The 18,018-nt window shown below is 44.7% G+C and overlaps 2 protein-coding genes across 7 annotated transcripts in view; both read right to left on the reverse strand.

Annotated features, from left to right (window-relative positions):
• wasf3b (WASP family member 3b) overlaps nucleotides 1-4,701 on the reverse strand; it is an 18,938-nt gene extending 14,237 nt beyond the window's left edge. The window contains exon 1 of the mRNA XM_062521662.1: nucleotides 4,619-4,701. The gene's annotated coding sequence lies outside the window, so the exon portion shown is untranslated. The remainder of the gene's footprint in view (nucleotides 1-4,618) is intronic.
• Nucleotides 4,702-5,512: 811 nt separating this feature from the next.
• Nucleotides 5,513-17,627, reverse strand: cdk8 (cyclin dependent kinase 8). 6 transcript variants are annotated; one of them, XM_062521085.1, is made up of 15 exons: nucleotides 17,192-17,325; nucleotides 15,909-15,975; nucleotides 15,451-15,753; nucleotides 15,225-15,300; nucleotides 14,587-14,697; nucleotides 13,683-13,823; nucleotides 12,610-12,667; nucleotides 11,942-12,073; nucleotides 10,728-10,871; nucleotides 9,854-9,923; nucleotides 9,498-9,570; nucleotides 8,887-8,984; nucleotides 7,600-7,678; nucleotides 7,114-7,284; nucleotides 5,513-6,965 (listed from the first exon to the last, which is right to left on the reverse strand). In XM_062521085.1, the coding sequence occupies exons 4-15, from the start codon at nucleotides 15,246-15,248 to the stop codon at nucleotides 6,840-6,842; spliced, it is 1,227 nt and encodes a 408-aa protein (XP_062377069.1). In that variant the 5' UTR covers nucleotides 15,249-15,300; nucleotides 15,451-15,753; nucleotides 15,909-15,975; nucleotides 17,192-17,325; the 3' UTR covers nucleotides 5,513-6,839. The 6 variants fall into 6 exon arrangements, 5 of the variants coding, with proteins under 5 accessions (XP_062377069.1, XP_062377068.1, XP_062377067.1 ...); XM_062521084.1 differs by having other exon boundaries at nucleotides 15,451-15,975; XM_062521083.1 differs by lacking the exons at nucleotides 15,451-15,753; nucleotides 15,909-15,975 and having other exon boundaries at nucleotides 7,114-7,272; nucleotides 17,192-17,627.
• Between the last annotated feature and the right edge of the window lie 391 nt (nucleotides 17,628-18,018).

The raw sequence follows: 18,018 nt of genomic DNA on the forward strand, positions 1-18,018 counted from the left end.
TACATGAGGATGCTACTGTGTTACTACAGCACTGCTCAGGGACACCCAGTATGAAATGGGACAAACGTGGCCATGTTCGAACAGCCCAACAAGGCCTTCTGGGAAACATGGGAGAGGCTGTCAATCAGGGGAAAAGCTTAAGGCATTAGGAGAAGAGGCTACAGTTGGGGCTAATCCTATTGATCCTGATCGCAGTCCAGCTGTAGGGTCAACAGCAATCGCACACAGAGTGTGTGTGTGTGTGTGTGTGTGTGTGTGTGTGTGTGTGTGTGTGTGTGTGTGTGTGTGTGTACAGCCAGTGTGGGGACATGGCACAGAAGGCTTTAATCAGCACAATCCAGCATGGAGAGAATCACTAACAGAACGTGATTTGTTGGACTCCATTTTATCCCGTGTTTAACTGTCTGTAACACCACAAGGCTTTTTCTGCTATGCACTCTGTGTGTAACCGTGAGAGAATGTTTGAATGAAAGGTACAATATTGACCTCTTTACAAAATTAGACCTCTTTACAAAATATTTACTGCCAGACTGAGAGCTTTCACCTGTAGTTCAGACTACCCAACTGGTCCTGCCAAAGCCAAAAAGGACCTTTCATATCTACAAAGACCTCACAGTGCAGCCAACACGTGTGTCTGTTCTGCTACTGAATGGTTACCAAAGGCTTTGTTGCTGAGGTTGTCTAGATCTTACTATTGTTACTGTTCGATAAATAGAAACACAAATAACCATCAATCACTATTGTTGGAGAGACTGGTGGAAATCAATGAAGAGGTGGGTGTTGGGGGGGTGAAGACACAGCGGCCATCTTATCTGGCCCACTTCCCACTTCCTGTTTTTCCCCTCTCCACCCAGCTTCCTGTTTCCTGTTCCTCCCTGTCACATCTCTTCACACTTCCTGTCTTCCCAATGGGCCAGAACAATAAAGCAACACACTCACTCACACACTCCCACATACACACACACACCACAGCCCATGCCACACCCCATTTTATAGCAATAACCACATAAACATGTGACACATATATACTCATTATAGAGTCAATGTTTTTTTTCTTCTATTTTTTTGCAGACCACAAGCCACCATTGATGTGTGACTTTTATGGTCTTTGAGGAACTCCAACAAAATATATTCCAACCACAACAGACGACAGTCATAGACCATGTGTTTCTTTAGGCTTTGCTTTGACTGGAGGCAACATGCATGTCCCCCTTGGCTAAGTTATAATGGACATAGAAATAAACAATAGACTTGCCCTGTCAGATATGAACTACATATGGCATTTCTGCTTGAAGTATTTCATCTGCACCACCTTATAATTGAGCATAACAGACAAATGATATGCATGTAATATAGACTACAGGCACTGAATCAAAGGTTATTATTACTTGTTGCTTCATACGATTATATATTTCATTGCTCAGACTTCCCTCTACAAGACAAGCATCATTTGAACACGGAAATAATTGAAGTTGAGACATAATAATTGAAGTTGAGACAATAGTGACTAGTGAAAATAGGAGCATTAACGCAGGTTTTCCATGATGCAAAGCTATTGATTATTGAAAAAAAAAAACATTCAATATTTTACAGTGGCCTGTTTAATGCAAAATAACAATGCTGCTGACACAAAATCAAGAGCTTTGACATCACAGCCCCATATTACTGCCATTTCACTGTGCTGTGTATCACCATGGCTAAATTAGATTTCCTTGCTGACCATAAAGTTTTCTATAGAGAGTCAATAGTGTTTGTTCCATTATGCTTTGTTTATTGCTTCCTGTCTGGATCCATTTTTTGTCTTGTTGCAACAAATAGAGTGATTGTTTGTCTTTTAAAACAATGGATTCATCCATCCAATGAGTCACCACAGACCTTTGCGTATACACTTCAAATGGAACGATGAAAGTGCTGAAAATAAACAGAGAATATTAAGCACCAGACACACACACAGAATTTCTTTGGACTCCAACCGACTTAGAGAGACTTGTGACAGCTTGAGTAGGGGAGTGCGAGAAACCATCCCTAAACCAAACAGCAAATGGTGGCCTCATCTGACACATGATGCTTAACATCACCCCGACCAGAGTCTTGCAGTTAACGTTACAGCAAAACACGCCCCTCTCAGCAGGACATATCTCACACTGTTTTCCCCCGCGCACACACAAACACAGGCCCCCAAAAACGGGCACGACCCCCCACCACCACACCCCAACAGCTGCTGCACAAAACGTCTCACAAAAATCCCACTTGAGAGAAGTCAACACAAAAGTCAAGACAAAAATGCAACAGGGAGAGAGGAAAAGAGGCAGAGAGAGATACAGTGTCTCTCACACACACACACACTCACACACACACACACACTTCACATGACCTGCTCTCAAGATTGGGGCTACTGTGCTTGTGCTGACCAGCACATAATGACATATGATCAAACCAAGCAGAGGCATGGACAGCCAGCTCCTGGGCGGAAAATAAATCACGGCCAACATGCAATTAGGCCCCGGGCTGTGAGTGCCATTGTCGCAGCCTAATGAAGTAAAAGCCTGGGTCTGCCCGCCGGCCTCACACTGGCTATAGGGGAGTTGTTAGCACTGCAAGCTGTTAGCGCCAGAGCCCCCTAGCATTCACATTCACTTCAGTTCAGTGGGCCCGGCCGCCCAGCTAGCCGCAGCCTACAATTATCACGTATTGTATTGAATTAGGGGGAGAGCTGGGAGGGCAACGCTGGGAACAGACAAAGGAAAGGGGAGTGTGAGAAAGAGAGGGAGAGAGGGAGAGAGAGAGAGAGAGAGAGAGAATGAATGTGGGTGGGACAGAGTGGGGACCGAGAGGGAGAGAGAAAGCGTGTGTGTGTGTATGATGAGGGAGAAAAAGCACAGGCAGCATTTGTGCTTAGAAAGTAAAGGCAGAGCTGTAAGGAGGAGAATCAGATCGGGGAGCAATAAGGCTGCGAAAGGGAGCATCTGTGTCTGCGTGTGTGTGTGTGTGTGTGTGTGTGTCAGAAAGAGGGAGAGAGAGTGATGTGTTGGGGGAGGGGGAACACAGACCTCGGGGAAGCCACTCTCAAAGGTTCCTGGGACAATGGCGCTCTCCGTTCACACGGCAACAGAAGAGCTCTCCCATGCATGCCAGCCCAGCCCCCCTCCCTCCCTCCGTCCGACCTTCTTTAAGGTTGCCGTTCACTTGCCCAGTGAAAGAGCGAATCCTGCCATTCGCCTCCCCAACCCCCCCCCCCACCCCAAACACACACACAGTCCTTTCCCAAGGCCTCTGCCAGCTCCCAGTGACAACTCTTCTGTCTGTTAGCACCCACACAGACTGGACCGACATTCACGCTTGCACAAATATAATTCAGCTCAGAGAAAGAAATGCAAGCCTACACTCAGCTAGCCACCAGAGTAACTCACCCACACAGACACATACACAGACACACAAAGACAACCTCACACTAAGTGCAGGTTTTACACTCGGTGGGATGCTAGCGGTTGGCTACGTAACAGCCCCAATCATGGGGACCCTTTGCCAGCCCAGCCTTTGAACTCCGTCAGAGGTCCATCCTGTCAGCCTCTGGGAGATGGTGGGCTTCCTGTCTCTCTCTCCCAGACCATACTCTTCACCAACAAGGGACAGACGAGACCTCCAGTCCACAGGACAGAGAGAGGCTGCGCTTCGAACGCAGGAACTCCATTAAGGTCGGAACAGAAAGAACATTACCAATTCATAAGCCAAGCATTTCTACAGCGGTGCGCTCCTCGTAAAATCACATCAATATTGCATGGCGGAAACGTCAGGCGTGATGAGGACTTTGCATGCCACCAGTTAAAAGAATTAAGAAAAGCCTTGTTTGAGGAAACAAGAACATGGTTACTCACTTCACCACAAAAAATTACACTTAAACTCACACATTTGCCCTCTCTGAAATGCAAGCTTCTATTGAACTACAGGTAAAGAATGCATAACGTGTTATGTCTGCCAACTCGCCCATTTAGATGCTTATCCCATTCAAACCAGAAGTTGTCTGATATCATGTTTAACGCATAACCTATGCGACTCCCATGCAGTAGTCTACGAGCTATTGTAAGTGACAGAATGACACACATTCACACACGCTCACAGTCAACCTGCCCGGAGCGCCCCAACATACATCCCCGGCACAATAACCTCGAGCCGATGGTGACAACGATCAATTTGAGGTCCGCACAATTGCCGTCCACGACCCACATAACGTTTTTGTTGATCAGAAACGGCATTAGTTCGTCCCCTATAAGCTGCGCCCACGGCATGACCAGTCAATAACTTTTCCCTGATCTTAACGAGTTAACTGGAACAATATCAAATGGATAAAATACGAATTATTGTGCCTTTTTCATTCATTAAATGGGGCATTTCACATTCTGTAGGTGCGAGCGATAGTGAATCGCGACTAATCTCTGAATAAACATTGAGTCAAGTGGGGGTGCTATCCGCTACCCGCTGACATCTTGTAGTTTGAACGTCTGAATAAAATCAAAGTAAAGGAGCATCATTTGTCTATGCCAATACACAGAGATAAATATACAATCAAAGAACAAACGACAAATTGCAATAGCGATAGACATTATTGATGGAAACTCACCAATAATTAATTCTTAGGTAGAATTCAATTCACACGCATGTCCAGCGAGGCTCCAGTCCGGGCTGCCATCCTGTGTCCTCAGTAGTCTGACCACTCTAAACAATCCTGGCAGAGGCGGGACCTACCACCAAGTGTCGCCAATCAGCAATTCGGGATGGGGATTTAAGGCGCGACCATATCCTACCAAACCAATTACAGCCGAGGATAAATAATGAGTGACACATGACTTTCCCTGACTAAGCGTCGGGCAGGCTAGTAAAAGGGTGGGTTTTGGCTGGTGAGAAATGTGAGGCACTTGCGGATTTGCAAAGCATCCCGATTTTACCAGATCATACTTGGCCTCTAAAACTGTAATTCTAACGGTTTAAATGTTTTAAGCATACGTTTGGCATTGGTACTATTTATGAGCTTATAACTGGATTTTTCCACTCTCGGCATGTGTTTGAGAATGCATTTCGTAAGACTCTTTTGCCACCTACATGTAAGGTCGAGGCCAATATAGCAATAGATAAGACTTTTCCGTCACATTTCTATTTAGTTGATTAATTTAATTAGATAAATGAACAGTGCTGAAATACCTACCAGTAATCACAGGTGGTGATGCGTGTTTCAATGCAAATGTCTTTAGATAAAGAGTGTCAGTGAAAGTGTGTAAGAAGAGCGCGCACGCGCGTGCAAGAATGTGCGTAAAGGATGGAGAGGGAATTATTCCATTATTGAAGGCACTGCTATTTCCTAGCGAACAAACCACACACAGCTTAACAAGACATAGTAACAAGAGCACTTCCCTCCAGCACGTTTGGCCGCTAGGCCTACAGGTACACTTGGTGAGTCAGTTACCCCACTGGGATTAAGGGCAACCCATACCAAAGACAAACCACCACGCTTCCCGGTTTAACGTTTCCGCTTTTATTATTGTCAGGATACTTGCTTCATGTAAAATAGTTCAATACAATACAGTACAATGCATGTTCCATCCATCCACGCAAACTGTTTTTTTTTTTTTTTTTTTTTTTAAAGTTCTAAGGCTTATCCACCGCGAACAACTGCTGCACTCGCAGCACAACGGAAGCCACTTGCCACTTCTAACGTAAAAACAAAAAAAGTCCAAATGTATTAAATTATAAACTACTAAAATCAAGTTTCTTTTAATAAAGCCCATAACCAGTATAGTCCGGCAGAGGGCGCTAGATCCTGTCAGCATGCTCCATTTTGCAGCAGCTTCTGCACAGAGTTGGGCCCCCGGCGATTGACTGTGTGTGTGTGTGTGTGTGTGTGTGTGTGTGTGTGTGTGTGTGTGTGTGTGTGTGTGTGTGTGTGTGTGTGTGTGTGTGGGGTGTGTGTGTGTGTGTGTGTGTAAGTGGGGGCAGACAGGGAGACCGGCAGACGGACGGACGGACGACACACCATCCCCGCTGGCAGTCAAATAGCAGCTTTAGTCTCAAAGAAGCCACAGGACCCTCACAAAGGAAGAGGAAGTCCAGCACGGCCAAGAGGGGGGCTTTGGTGGAGGCAGACCTTGGGCAATGGGGAGCTGTTTCTCCAGTCAGGCCATCCTCCATTTTGCGCGTAGCAATTAAGTACCACGTTGTGGGGCAATTTGTTTCCACTTCTTGAGAAGGACAAAAAAAAAATGAAATAAAAAAATGGTCACACACTTGCAGTGATGATGTAAAACCACAAACAAGGAAAACTGGTCGCCTCTGTTTTCTTCCAGCGTTTTGTCTTTTTTTTTTGTATAGTCATTTTCACTTTTATTTGTTTTTCTTGTATAGGCAATGATTAAGTCCGGCTGAAGATTTATCTGTTTTTTTTTTCTTTTACTGTATTGTTGGTGGTGTAACGGTGATGTTCATAACGTTTCTTATTGGCAGAGTTGAGTTGAGCTACGGGCACACGCTTGAGTTAGGTGCCCACAGTGCATGGGCAGGGGTAGGGGTAGGGGTAGGGGTAGGGGTAGGGGTAGGGCCAAAGGGTGGGTGGGAGATGGGTGTTTGGCGGGGGGGCAGGGGTGCAGGTCGAGGTTGGGGTTATGGAAGTGGGTCGGGGTTGTTCCTGCTTGATTCCGCACGCGCTCAGAATCGTCCCTCCTCCCTCCGTACATTCTCCCTGCTGGGCGCTGTGAGGGGCTGGACCAGGGCTGGGGGCTTTGGGTGTGGCCAGGAGGAGGAAGAGGAGGAGCTTGAGGAGGAAGTGAGGGGGTGGAGAGGGGTCAGGGCTCTCAGTAGCGGTGGGTCTGATGGGAGTACTGCGGCGGCTGCTGGGAGGTAGAGGAGTATCCCATGCTGCTCTGGGGCAGTGATGTGCTTGGTCCTGGGTTCTGATAGGCAGCATGTGGATTGGAGCGCTGTGTGGAAAAGAAAACAGACGAGTTACTATGGCAACACTTTGTTTGATTATGGATTCATTACAAATCCTTTTTGAAAAGTGTGTGACAGTGTTTGTGTGCTTGAGAGAGCCTATAGTGAGCGAGTGCTTTGAGTGAGTGTGTGTACCTGGTAGTCTGAGGTCATAATCAGGCCACTTGAGGTAGTGGTAGGGGGGACCACCCGCACCTTCTTCAGAGGTGGGCCCTGGGCGTGGCTGTTGTCTTGGTTACCGGCATGGCCCGCCCCGTTGGTGTGGTTGTTCCCCTGTTGTTGTTGCTGGTTTTTCTGCAGTTTCAACAGCACGCAAAAACAAACAAACCTATGAATATGCACGTATACAACAGAGAGGCATCCTGTCTACTCATTCACCCCTCTCACCCTCCCTCAAATGAGCACACAATCCAAAAATCCAAGTGCATAAGTGCATACACAATCACACATACAATCAAACCAGACTTCGATCGACGATCATTTGGTCATTTGGGCAACACACATATAAGCCCTATGTTTGAAAGAAACAAATGCACCCATGTGTGCGTGCGCACACACACACACACACACACGTTAACACATGTTGGAAGTCTGGTAGGAGGACAGCCTGAGACGTCTTACTTTGTCTGCCTTGTCCTCTGGCTCCTCCTCAGTAAGGAATTCCCTTTTAGGGTAGGGTATCTGGCAGCCAGCGAACACACTGTGGGAGCACACACACGCACACGCACACGCACACGCACACGCACACGCACACGCACACGCACACGCACACGCACACGCACACGCACACGCACACGCACACGCACACGCACACGCACACGCACACACACACACACACACACACACACACACACACACACACACACACACACACACACACACACACACACACACACACAGATTAGAGATTTGTCTATCACTAAGCAGAGACCCACTGGGTGAACTAGTTCACTGGAGAGCCCAATGGGTGAACTAATTGGAAATCCAATAGCCAGCCCACCAGCCATGATCTCAACTCATTCGCGCTACACCCAGTCATTTGCTGGTTTGTCCTTTCTAATTACACTGCACACTGCTGCTTCACACAAGCACTGAATAAACTCAGAGATGAATGAATCGAATCGATGGAAAAAAGAGGGCTAGCCCTTTGACACCCATTTCAACCTTCACATATTGACAGAGGGATTTCATGACAAAGCTGAGTTTCCAGTGAGCTAAATGCACTCTGGTCCATACGCGTGGTAAGGCCAGCACAGCAAATCTGGAGGAGTTAGGGCTGGCTCACGTCCTGACTGGCTGGCATACCACCCAATCAGTGACAAGTGCAGCATATCTACTCGATCATCATCATCATCATCGCACAACCGATTGTGGTGGTGACCTATTTGCACCAATTCATTGGCAACCATGCAAATCATCCTCCATATCTAAAATGACTTCACCTGGAGGACAATAAGTATAAGACGATACAGTCAATAGTGTACGTCTATAAAGACTAATGAACCACCTCCAAGAATACTGTACCTTCCCGAGTCCCGACTTTAAGCTGCGACTGATTTTGCAAAATTTCTTCAGCTATGAGATTAATACAGGGGGGCAGTTAATATGGTGTTAATATGGTTTTGCTTCTTTTAACTTGCATAAAACACTGCGGCTTATACGCAGGAATTTCCTGTAGAGTGGTATACCATGGTTTACATAAGATCCAAGCACTCCAATAAGACATGCAGTCACTGATTCAATAACTCACTCCAATCAGTCCACAGCAGAACACAAATTATGGGGAGACCAAGCGCAGACCAAGCAGACCTCAAAGCACTAGCTATGATGCCGTTGGACCATTGAATCGCCTCGCCACACACACAAACACACACACACACACACACACACACACACAGTTGGACTCACTCAGAGGTGGGCAGTGGCTCCTCCAGGAAGTAGGGGTCCTGCATGGCCTGCTCAGACGTTATCCTGCGGATGGGGTCCATCGTCAGCAGCTTCTGCAGCTGGAGGAGGAGAAAGAGCACCACACACTCAGGAATGAACTCTCACACTCACACGTGGCACAGGCCAGACACAAACCCAATACCTTCAGAAGGTTTATTCTTGCTCAGGTCTAATGGTGGTAAGAGAGCGTTGTTCAGGAGAAATCCTCCTCACCAAAACATCTTTATGCTGAGATTAACACACGACCCATCAAAATCTTCACATTAGTTTTGTGCGCTACTGCATTCTACTGGCACTTCTCATTCACATGTCTAAAGTGCTGTTTCAGCCAACCACAAAGCTGACTGTGTGTGTGTGTGTGTGTGTGAGGAGAGAGTGAGAGTGAGTGAGTCAGCAGTTAAAAAAAACATGTCCAAAGACTAGTGGAACATAAAAATTGATTATGAGAAAAGCCTGCAATAGAAGTATAACAGGTCAACCATATGTTGGATGCCCACTGAAAGCGGTCATTAATATTCGATTAGTGTCTGTCTGTGCCATCTTAACAGGCTAAAGGAGCGTTTGACTCTTACCAAGTGGAATGCTTTGCTGTCAGGTTTGACTTTATGCTTCTCCATGTACTTAATAAGGCTGCAGTTAGTGTACCTGAGAGAGAGGAAGAAATCATGAGAGAGGGACACAGAGGGGGAGGCAAAGAGAGAGAAAAATGGAGAGCAAATAGAAGAGGAGAGAGAGAGAAAGAAAGAAAGAAAGAAAGAAAGAAAGAAAGAAAGAAAGACATTTTTTATAGAGAAAGTAATAAAAAATAAAAATATTATAGAGACAGAAAGACAAAAAGAAGTCGGAGGAAGATTGTGAAAATCTCTCATAAGCAGAGAGAGAGTGTGTGTGAGAGAGATAGAGACAGACAGAGATAGCAGGGGCTCACGTGTTCCTTCTGAAGTCTTTCATGAGTGTGGAGTGCTCCGGCATCTTCTTAATGTCCTCCCAGTCCTTATCTACACACAGCACAACAGAGCAGCATGTGTCAGATTAGCAGCATGCTACCGTGCTGCTACTACACAACTAACTAGAGCATAGTTACTATAGCTAGCACCAGACAGAACAGCATCTAGTATCAGCCTTCAACAAAGTTGTTCAGAAGTGATCAAACTTTTATATAAATCAACTTGACTTGCCATCAATTCAATTCAGACGCTTTCTTATTTATAATATAGCACCAGATAACGTAACAATAACACTCAAAGCCCTCACTAGGGCTCAATTTGAGCATGAACCTTGATTTCCACCTAGAGCGAGCACCAAGGCTATAGGGCTAGACGCTAGACTCTATGTCGGCTGGCTAGTGGCCAGTGACTAACAAAAGCAGAGCAGGCTGGGTTTAGTGGTGTGCCTGCAGGTCAAGGCAGTCCAGAGGAAACGGGGCCACATGTACATTTAATATGGGATCGGATGCTTCCTGAATTGGGGGCTGATACTAAAACCACAGACAGCAGAAGAAGAAAACAGCTGGTCTACAGTCTAGGTTCCATTCCTATTGAACATGTGCACTCTAAAAATGCATTCTTTGAATAAAACTATTTTAAAAATTTGCCACACAACTTTACTTGTGTGAAGTGAATGGTATTAAAAAGGCATCAAAAACACACGTTACTGCAATATTTACTCTAAAGTCTTGGAGTCTACTGCCTCCATAAACCACAATATAAATAAAACCACACACAGGCCACAGAGGCATAACAGTGGTCACAGCTGTGCTGAGTCAGATGTCAACACAGTGTCTCACTTGGGCGCGCACTAACCTGCAGGGAAGCCCATGACGTTGAAGATGCGGTCCAGTTGGTCGTGGTGGTAGGGGTTACTGGTTTTGATGTCCTCCTGTCGACAGTGGAATATGGGCTCTGACGTCAACAGCTCGGCAAAGATGCAGCCAATCGCCCAGATATCTGAGGAGCAAACCATTTCAGAGTTACAGGATGGTCTGACAAGAAGTCCGGATTCACACACAAAGCATGCAAAAAGACAGAGAGATAGAGACACACAGACACACAGCTAAGGGAAAGATTCTGAAGATGAGCCACTAATGCCATTTCACTACACATTTTACAACAGTGTGTATGTGACAAATAAAACCCCTTGAATCATTGATTTGGGACAGTACATGAGTTAATACAGGTATTCACTAGGGGTGTAGCCACAGAAGTGACAACACAATACTATCATTTTGGCCGCAATACAATATTATTGTGATTCTGCATGTTTTACAAAACAGACAGTATTGGGATTTGATTCTGCGATACATTGTGATTTATTTCTAACATAAATTAGAGTCTACAGCCTTCTTGGCACAGTAAAATTCACATACTGTAAAATGTTCAAATTGATCCATATTATTGTTCAATTTACGCTGCCATACTGTGGACTTCAAAAGCAATATTATCAGAGCAAAATGTACCAAAATAAAATGTAAATAATAATATTCAATGAATACATATTGCGATACTTGGTGCCACAGCAATACAATACAGTATAATAGTGCCAAAAATATTGTGATATTATGATAACTCGATATATTGTCCAAACTCTAGTACACACGCTCACCCTCACATATATACACACATACGATCCAACACCTACTCAACCACACTAAAACCCCACTCACGACTGCTGCAAACACACACACACACACACACACACACACACACACACACACACACACACACACACACACACACACACACACACACACACACACACACACACACACACACACACACACACACACACACACACACACACACACACACACACACACACACACACACACACACACACACACACACACACACACACACACACACACACACACACACACACACACACACACACACACGGTGTGGATTGTGCCTAAATGCAAACACACTACCTCTTCACTTGGCTTTGGTGTACAATACACACACACTCATTCACATGCACATGCACAAGCGCATGCACACGCACACACACACACACTCACCGATGGCTTTGGTGTAGTGCCTGGCTCCCAGCAGTAGCTCGGGTGCCCGGTACCAGAAGGTGACCACCACAGGGTCCAAATCTGCTAAAGGCTTCAGTGGTGAGTTAAAGAGCCGCGCAAAGCCCATATCCGCTACACAGGGAGACAAACAAGCACACCAAACAAACACACAAACATTAACAACAGTGTCAGTATTCATATATATCAATGATGTAAATAATACTGATAAAATGATAATGATAAAAAAAAACATTATTGTCTCTCTGGGAATTCTTAGTGCACGGTAAAAGTACCCAACACTGTGCATAAAATGAGGGGCCAACCATTAGAGTCTTGCGTAATCACTAATCTTAAACGGTGATGCCAGGAGGATTGTAAACAGGAGAGTTAGAGCTCTGTGTGTGTGTTTAGACTGGTAAACAGAGGGACGAGTGCTGTTGGTGTGTGTGCACAGATTAGTGAACGGGAAGGTTACTGCTGTTGGTGTGTGTGTGTGTGTGTGTATGTGTGTGTGTGTGTGTGTGTGTGTGCACTTGCAAACAGGAGGGTGAGTGCTGTTGGTGTGTGTGCGTGTAGGCTTGCAAACAGGAGGTTGAGAGCTGTTGGTGTGTGTGTGTGTGTGTGTGTGTGTGTGTGTGTGGGAAGGTTGGGTCAGAACCAGAGCTTACCAATCTTAACACGACCTCGCTCTGGGCCCTCCCCCATCACCAGGATGTTGGCCGGTTTCTGTAAACAACAACAGCAATAACGTCAAGTTTTAGGTTAAAGCAATAACAAAAATAAATAAGAAGAAATACCTCAACCATGCTACTGTTGCTTTTACTGCATCAGTCCAAAACATGCCTAGTCATAAAGGCCCTCTAGTGGGAAGCCAAAGAATCAAAAGAGCACTTGCAGCAACATTTGGCCAATTTTTCTTGCTTTTCTTTTAACGCAGAGGCTTTTTGGAGGTTACAATGAACATGACCAAAATGGCATCTCACCAATAAAATGACATCTCATACACAATGCAGTACAAAACAAGTGAAAGGGCAAAAGATGATGATATTGCTCCAATCATGTGCAGTATTTACTCAAATGTTTAGATTGCTTCTCTCATTCTTTAGGTTAGTTATCATGACATAGTAGTACCTACTAATACACAAAAGTAGGTGGAACATAGCGCCTATGGCAACAACAGCACGAGAGCACACAGCTCAGATACTATACTGATATGTAATACATGCAGAATCTATTATTACTGTGCATACTTTTTTTAAGGACATCATATGACTCATATGTACCGTAAATAGATCATGACTGCAGACCATAAGACAAAATGTGCACCAAAACATCAGAAACAAAGAACGGCAGAGACATTTCAACTGCATCCCAATACACTGTATACACATATAATAAAGCTAGATCTGTCAAACTTTTAGCTGTGCAGGGGAGTCTGCATTCCTCTCCTCTTATGGTCTTTCTCTGCCCGGCCCCACCCCCACCAAGGTCACTGCACAACACTCCACTAGCAGGCAGAATTCATTAGCCCTGACCCTTCGTATAAAGATGCATAACAACACCACAACAGGGCCAACCGCACTGAAAAGAGGACACATATGTATTTAGTCCGTCTCTCATCCACTCTACGCGGGACTAAACGAGTGGACACAATGTGTCTGTTCTACACACAGTACTGTTTCACACACCACGGCAGGAGGAAGTGTAATGGAGGATGCATACTTTAGGCCTCCCATCTTACCAGGTCTCTGTGCAGGACCCAGTTGGTGTGCAGGTAGTGGATGCCGTCCAGGATCTGGTACAGCAGGGACTTGACCATGCCTCTGGGCAGCTGCAAGGGCTTCTTATTGGCCTTGGAGGCTCTGTGGAACTTAATGATGTGCTGCAAGAGACAAAACATTAGTGGGTGTCAGAAAGCATGTGTGAGTGTGTGTGTTTGTGTCTCTGGCAAAAGTCAACTTTAAAACCTTTCATTTGGTGGGTGTTTTTAATGTTTTACCAGATAGATTGTGTGGAAAAACAGTAAACACCATGGTTAAGTATTTCTGGTTTAGATTGTGTGGCAGAGTGCTGGTGGACGTTTCAGAATAACAAATCAGAACAGCCCTTCATTGTTGTGTGACAATCCTGACTTATTTCTGGGGTAGGGTTTTCCAGATTATTTTCCTGAGGGCACATCTGCACATTTAGCTTTTCAACATAAGCAAGCTAATGTGTCAGACTAAGACATAGTAAAACATCGCAAGGACTCTGATGAAGATGTTTGTACGTCGAAAGGTTAGTCTATGTTTTGCACCATCTAAATAAATAAATACTAAAGAGGACATCTGAGTTGCACCGGCGTCCCTCTTCCTCTCATACATAATGGCCGGGTTTCCCAGATTTGTTAAGAAGCTCCTAAGTGCTAAGAACTTCTTAGAAGCGCTCTAAGAACATTCTAAGAACGCTCCTAAGTAGTTCTTAGCACTTAAGAGCTTCTTAACCATTCTGGGAAACCCGGCCAAAATTGATAGCCATTTGATAACATTGCCGAACCAAGTTGTCAAGCAGGCAGAGTTTTATAAATATAACAGTGCAATACAAAAAATGCTTGATGACCCACATGATAACCATTTCAAATGTGTGTGTGTATGTTTGCGTGTTACCCAGAGGTCATGCTCGGCATAGTCGAACAGCAGCCAGACTTTGCGGTCTGCATGTGACAGGAACACTTTCTGCAGGGAGATCACGTTGGGGTGTTTCAGCTCTCTCAACAGCTGCGGGAGACAGGATGACATCTCAGAACACACCCACACAATCTTCAGCAAGCACACACACACGTACACACACACACGTACACACACACACACACACACACACACACACACACACACACACACACACACACACACACACACACACACACACACACACACACACACACACACACACACACACACACACACACACACAGTCTTGCCCCTGTATTCTTTGGGCACAAAGTGCACACTATGCCACAGATGCTACCAATCAAACACTTTAAGACAGGAACAATTAACTACTGAAAAGCCTAATTATAGTTCAAATAAATGTTGTGATGGGCATATGGCTCAACTTATACTGGCAATACCCAATATATAGTTATTTGTCTTTACTTGTGTGAAAAGCCCATAACATTTTCTTTCAGAATATATGTGCAAACACATTATTAAAATGGTCAGACTTACACAGGCAACATACACTTATTCATATTAGGCCAACTTGTGTTCAGAATACACATGTGCCAACCCATGCATGCACTTACTGCAATCTCACGGCAAGCAGACATAGAGATCCCCGTGCCTTCAATCTGCTTAAGGGCATAGTCTTTATCGTCCTTCCTGCAGAGGGGTAGAGGGCCGGTCAGACCATTCGCCAAATAATTACAAAAAACAAACACAGGGCACAATTGGGGGAGGGGGGGGGGGGTCCAACTCCCATTAAGAAAGCGGTGCCTGGAGAATCACAGCTTTACACAAAGGTTTAAATACCCAGAATGCCTCCAGATTGTTTTCTATGGCAGCATACCTCCATAGGCAAACATCAGGGGAAGGGAAAACACTTTCTGGCATGAGGATGAGAGGTAAACACAGAGAGCAGGGACAATACCAGACTGGGAGAAAGACTGGCAAACACCAGCTCCATCAGACACCCACACAGAGAGACAGATAGACAGATAGAAATACACTGGGACCGACAGATACAGAGACAGACCAAACACACACTTACACACACATTCATCCACACAACCCCATAAAAAATGTTGCTATGCCTCCACCAGCCTGGTCCAACTCCTGCAGAACAAATTATCTTTTAAACGCTCACTCACAAACAGCCAGCTCCTACGGTGAGACAACAACATCTTTAAACACTTAAAACTCTTTGACTAAGACTCCAGCCTGTCTGGACGGTAATGCCTGTGCCTTTGGATCGGCAGCTTAGGTCTCACCCAACAAACCAGAACCACAATCATGTCCATTTACTGTCCACTCTAGTCCAGGCTGCAGTGCAGTGGACTGCAGAAGAAAGAAACATGTCGTGTTCAGGGGATATTCTTAATGGCAAAGTTACAAAAGTTAACAGATTCATTACGTAAAAGTTGTCCATAGCATGTCAATGCAGGCAAATGTATCAACAATTTAATTAATCTGGTATAACACAGAAATCAGTGATCTCAGAAAGAGTAAACTCAATTTTGATTCTCTCTCTCTCTCTCTATCTGTGTAGGCCTACATAGAGATTTTTCTAAGCATTTATCAACATTCCATCCTAGCATAACCAATTTGACTTAGACCCGCACAAGAAACCATCTAAATCATGCCATATATTAATGTCAATAATAGTTATCGTTTATGAAAGACAAACGTATACTGAAATCAAAACGTCCAGTCTCAGACATTACATATCTCACACAGTTTTTTAACATCTGAAACAAACAACCTTAACAGAAGACAGGTGGCATAGTTACTCATTTTACTCATATTGGATGCGCTATCGATACAACTAGGATGATATAAGTACGTCATTGCATTGGTGGGTAGGTAAACTCCCCTCTGATACTTAGGAGACCTTGTGACAGCCTTCTGGTCCGAGAGACCTTGCATTGAAACACTCCCATTGACACCTGTCACTAATATGACAAGAACACCCCTCCAAACATCATGATCGACACATTTCTTGAAAGTGAGAGGTAACGTTACTAAAAAATATCGTTTTCTTTTGTAATCTACACGATTGAACACTTCCTGCAAAGATACATCCTAGATCCCCACGTGAACAGTTACAACAACACTGTTGTTTCCTGGGAAAACACCCGCTACACAGAAGCTCCCAATTAGCTAACAAAACATATAAATCGCTTAAGTGCATGGCTAATTATGCATTACCACGACCATGTGAGTGGACTGCAAAAGAGCTGTTTTCAAGTCAGACAAACTACCAACCCCTTTGTCATGCAGGTCAACAGTAAACCCCATCATCCAGGTGCTGACGTATTGATTCAACTGACAAAGCCAAAACCCACTTCAAATGAAATCCAGCCTGTCATATAAAGCCCTGTCCCGAATAAAAACGAAATCATGTAAACAACGCATACAGACATGTAAAAGAGACGAGGACATTTTAATACTGATGAAAACATCATCCCGAACCGGAGGCCTTGGCTAGCTAGCTTGCTAGGTTAACTAACATTAACATTAGAGCATTAGGCTAGCTAAGGTTAACCAGACTCACCCATCTTTTCTTTTCGCTTTGTACACATGCCCGTACGTCCCTCGACCAACTTTGCATCCTTCGTATTCAAACAGATCTTCGACACGTTCTCGTTCCCCTGTCAGCTTCAATTTGAAATCATAGTCCATTTTCACTGTTGTTGTGGTCTGATCTAGATCCCTCTTCCTTTTAAAGCGTCGCTTGGGAGGCAACTTACTTCAACAGCCACGGTTAGAGAATTAGTTGCCTTCCCTCGCGCTGCTTTTCAATGCTCAGCCTTGAGTCCTCATTTACTGTGTGTTATGATAAATTTAAAAAAAGATGCACGTTTTTTGTCTGTGGTGAAAACCTGTGATATCTGGGCAACAACCCCTTTCTCTGGTATTTTCCTGCTAACTGCGCCTCTCCACCGGTATCTCACTCGGGAGAGTTTAGTATCCACGCACGGCAGTGTCGCAAACAGTCGTTAAAGCCGCTAGATTGGTCCATAGACAAATGGCAAGTAATACAAAAAGTGAATGTAGCATTGATGGCATACCACGTGGATTTTAACTCTTTGTAAAGCAGAATAGCTAACTAGCATGGCTTTTATTGCATATTTACAGTATTATATACCGAATGGGTTGGTTTAGAATGAATCATGTAATTTGGAGCAAATCCCTTATAACGCATCTGTTTGTAATAGTGAAACTACAGAGAGGATGTGTGAATTACGGCATTCAATTGAGTACATGAACAGTCACAGGCATCTCAGAGTTGATAAAAGCGTTCTCATGGTTGCACGTCTTTTTAACATAGCCTACACACCTTTTGTCTGAAAAAGCCAATAGCTGTCAAAATGATTTTTT

This window comes from Sardina pilchardus, chromosome 19, assembly GCF_963854185.1.
Source record: "Sardina pilchardus chromosome 19, fSarPil1.1, whole genome shotgun sequence".
NCBI classification, from domain to species: Eukaryota; Metazoa; Chordata; class Actinopteri; order Clupeiformes; family Clupeidae; genus Sardina; species Sardina pilchardus.

Coding starts and splice junctions, on each gene's coding strand:
- cdk8 (XM_062521081.1), bottom strand. CDS start 17,319: ATGGACTATGATTTCAAATTGAAGCTGACAGGGGAACGAGAACGTGTC. Junction 12,074..12,609: donor GCGAGGTCGTGTTAAGATTG/GTAAGCTCTGGT, acceptor CTCCCTGTGTAG/CGGATATGGGCTTTGCGCGG. Junction 10,872..11,941: donor GCACTACACCAAAGCCATCG/GTGAGTGTGTGT, acceptor TTTGCTCCTCAG/ATATCTGGGCGATTGGCTGC.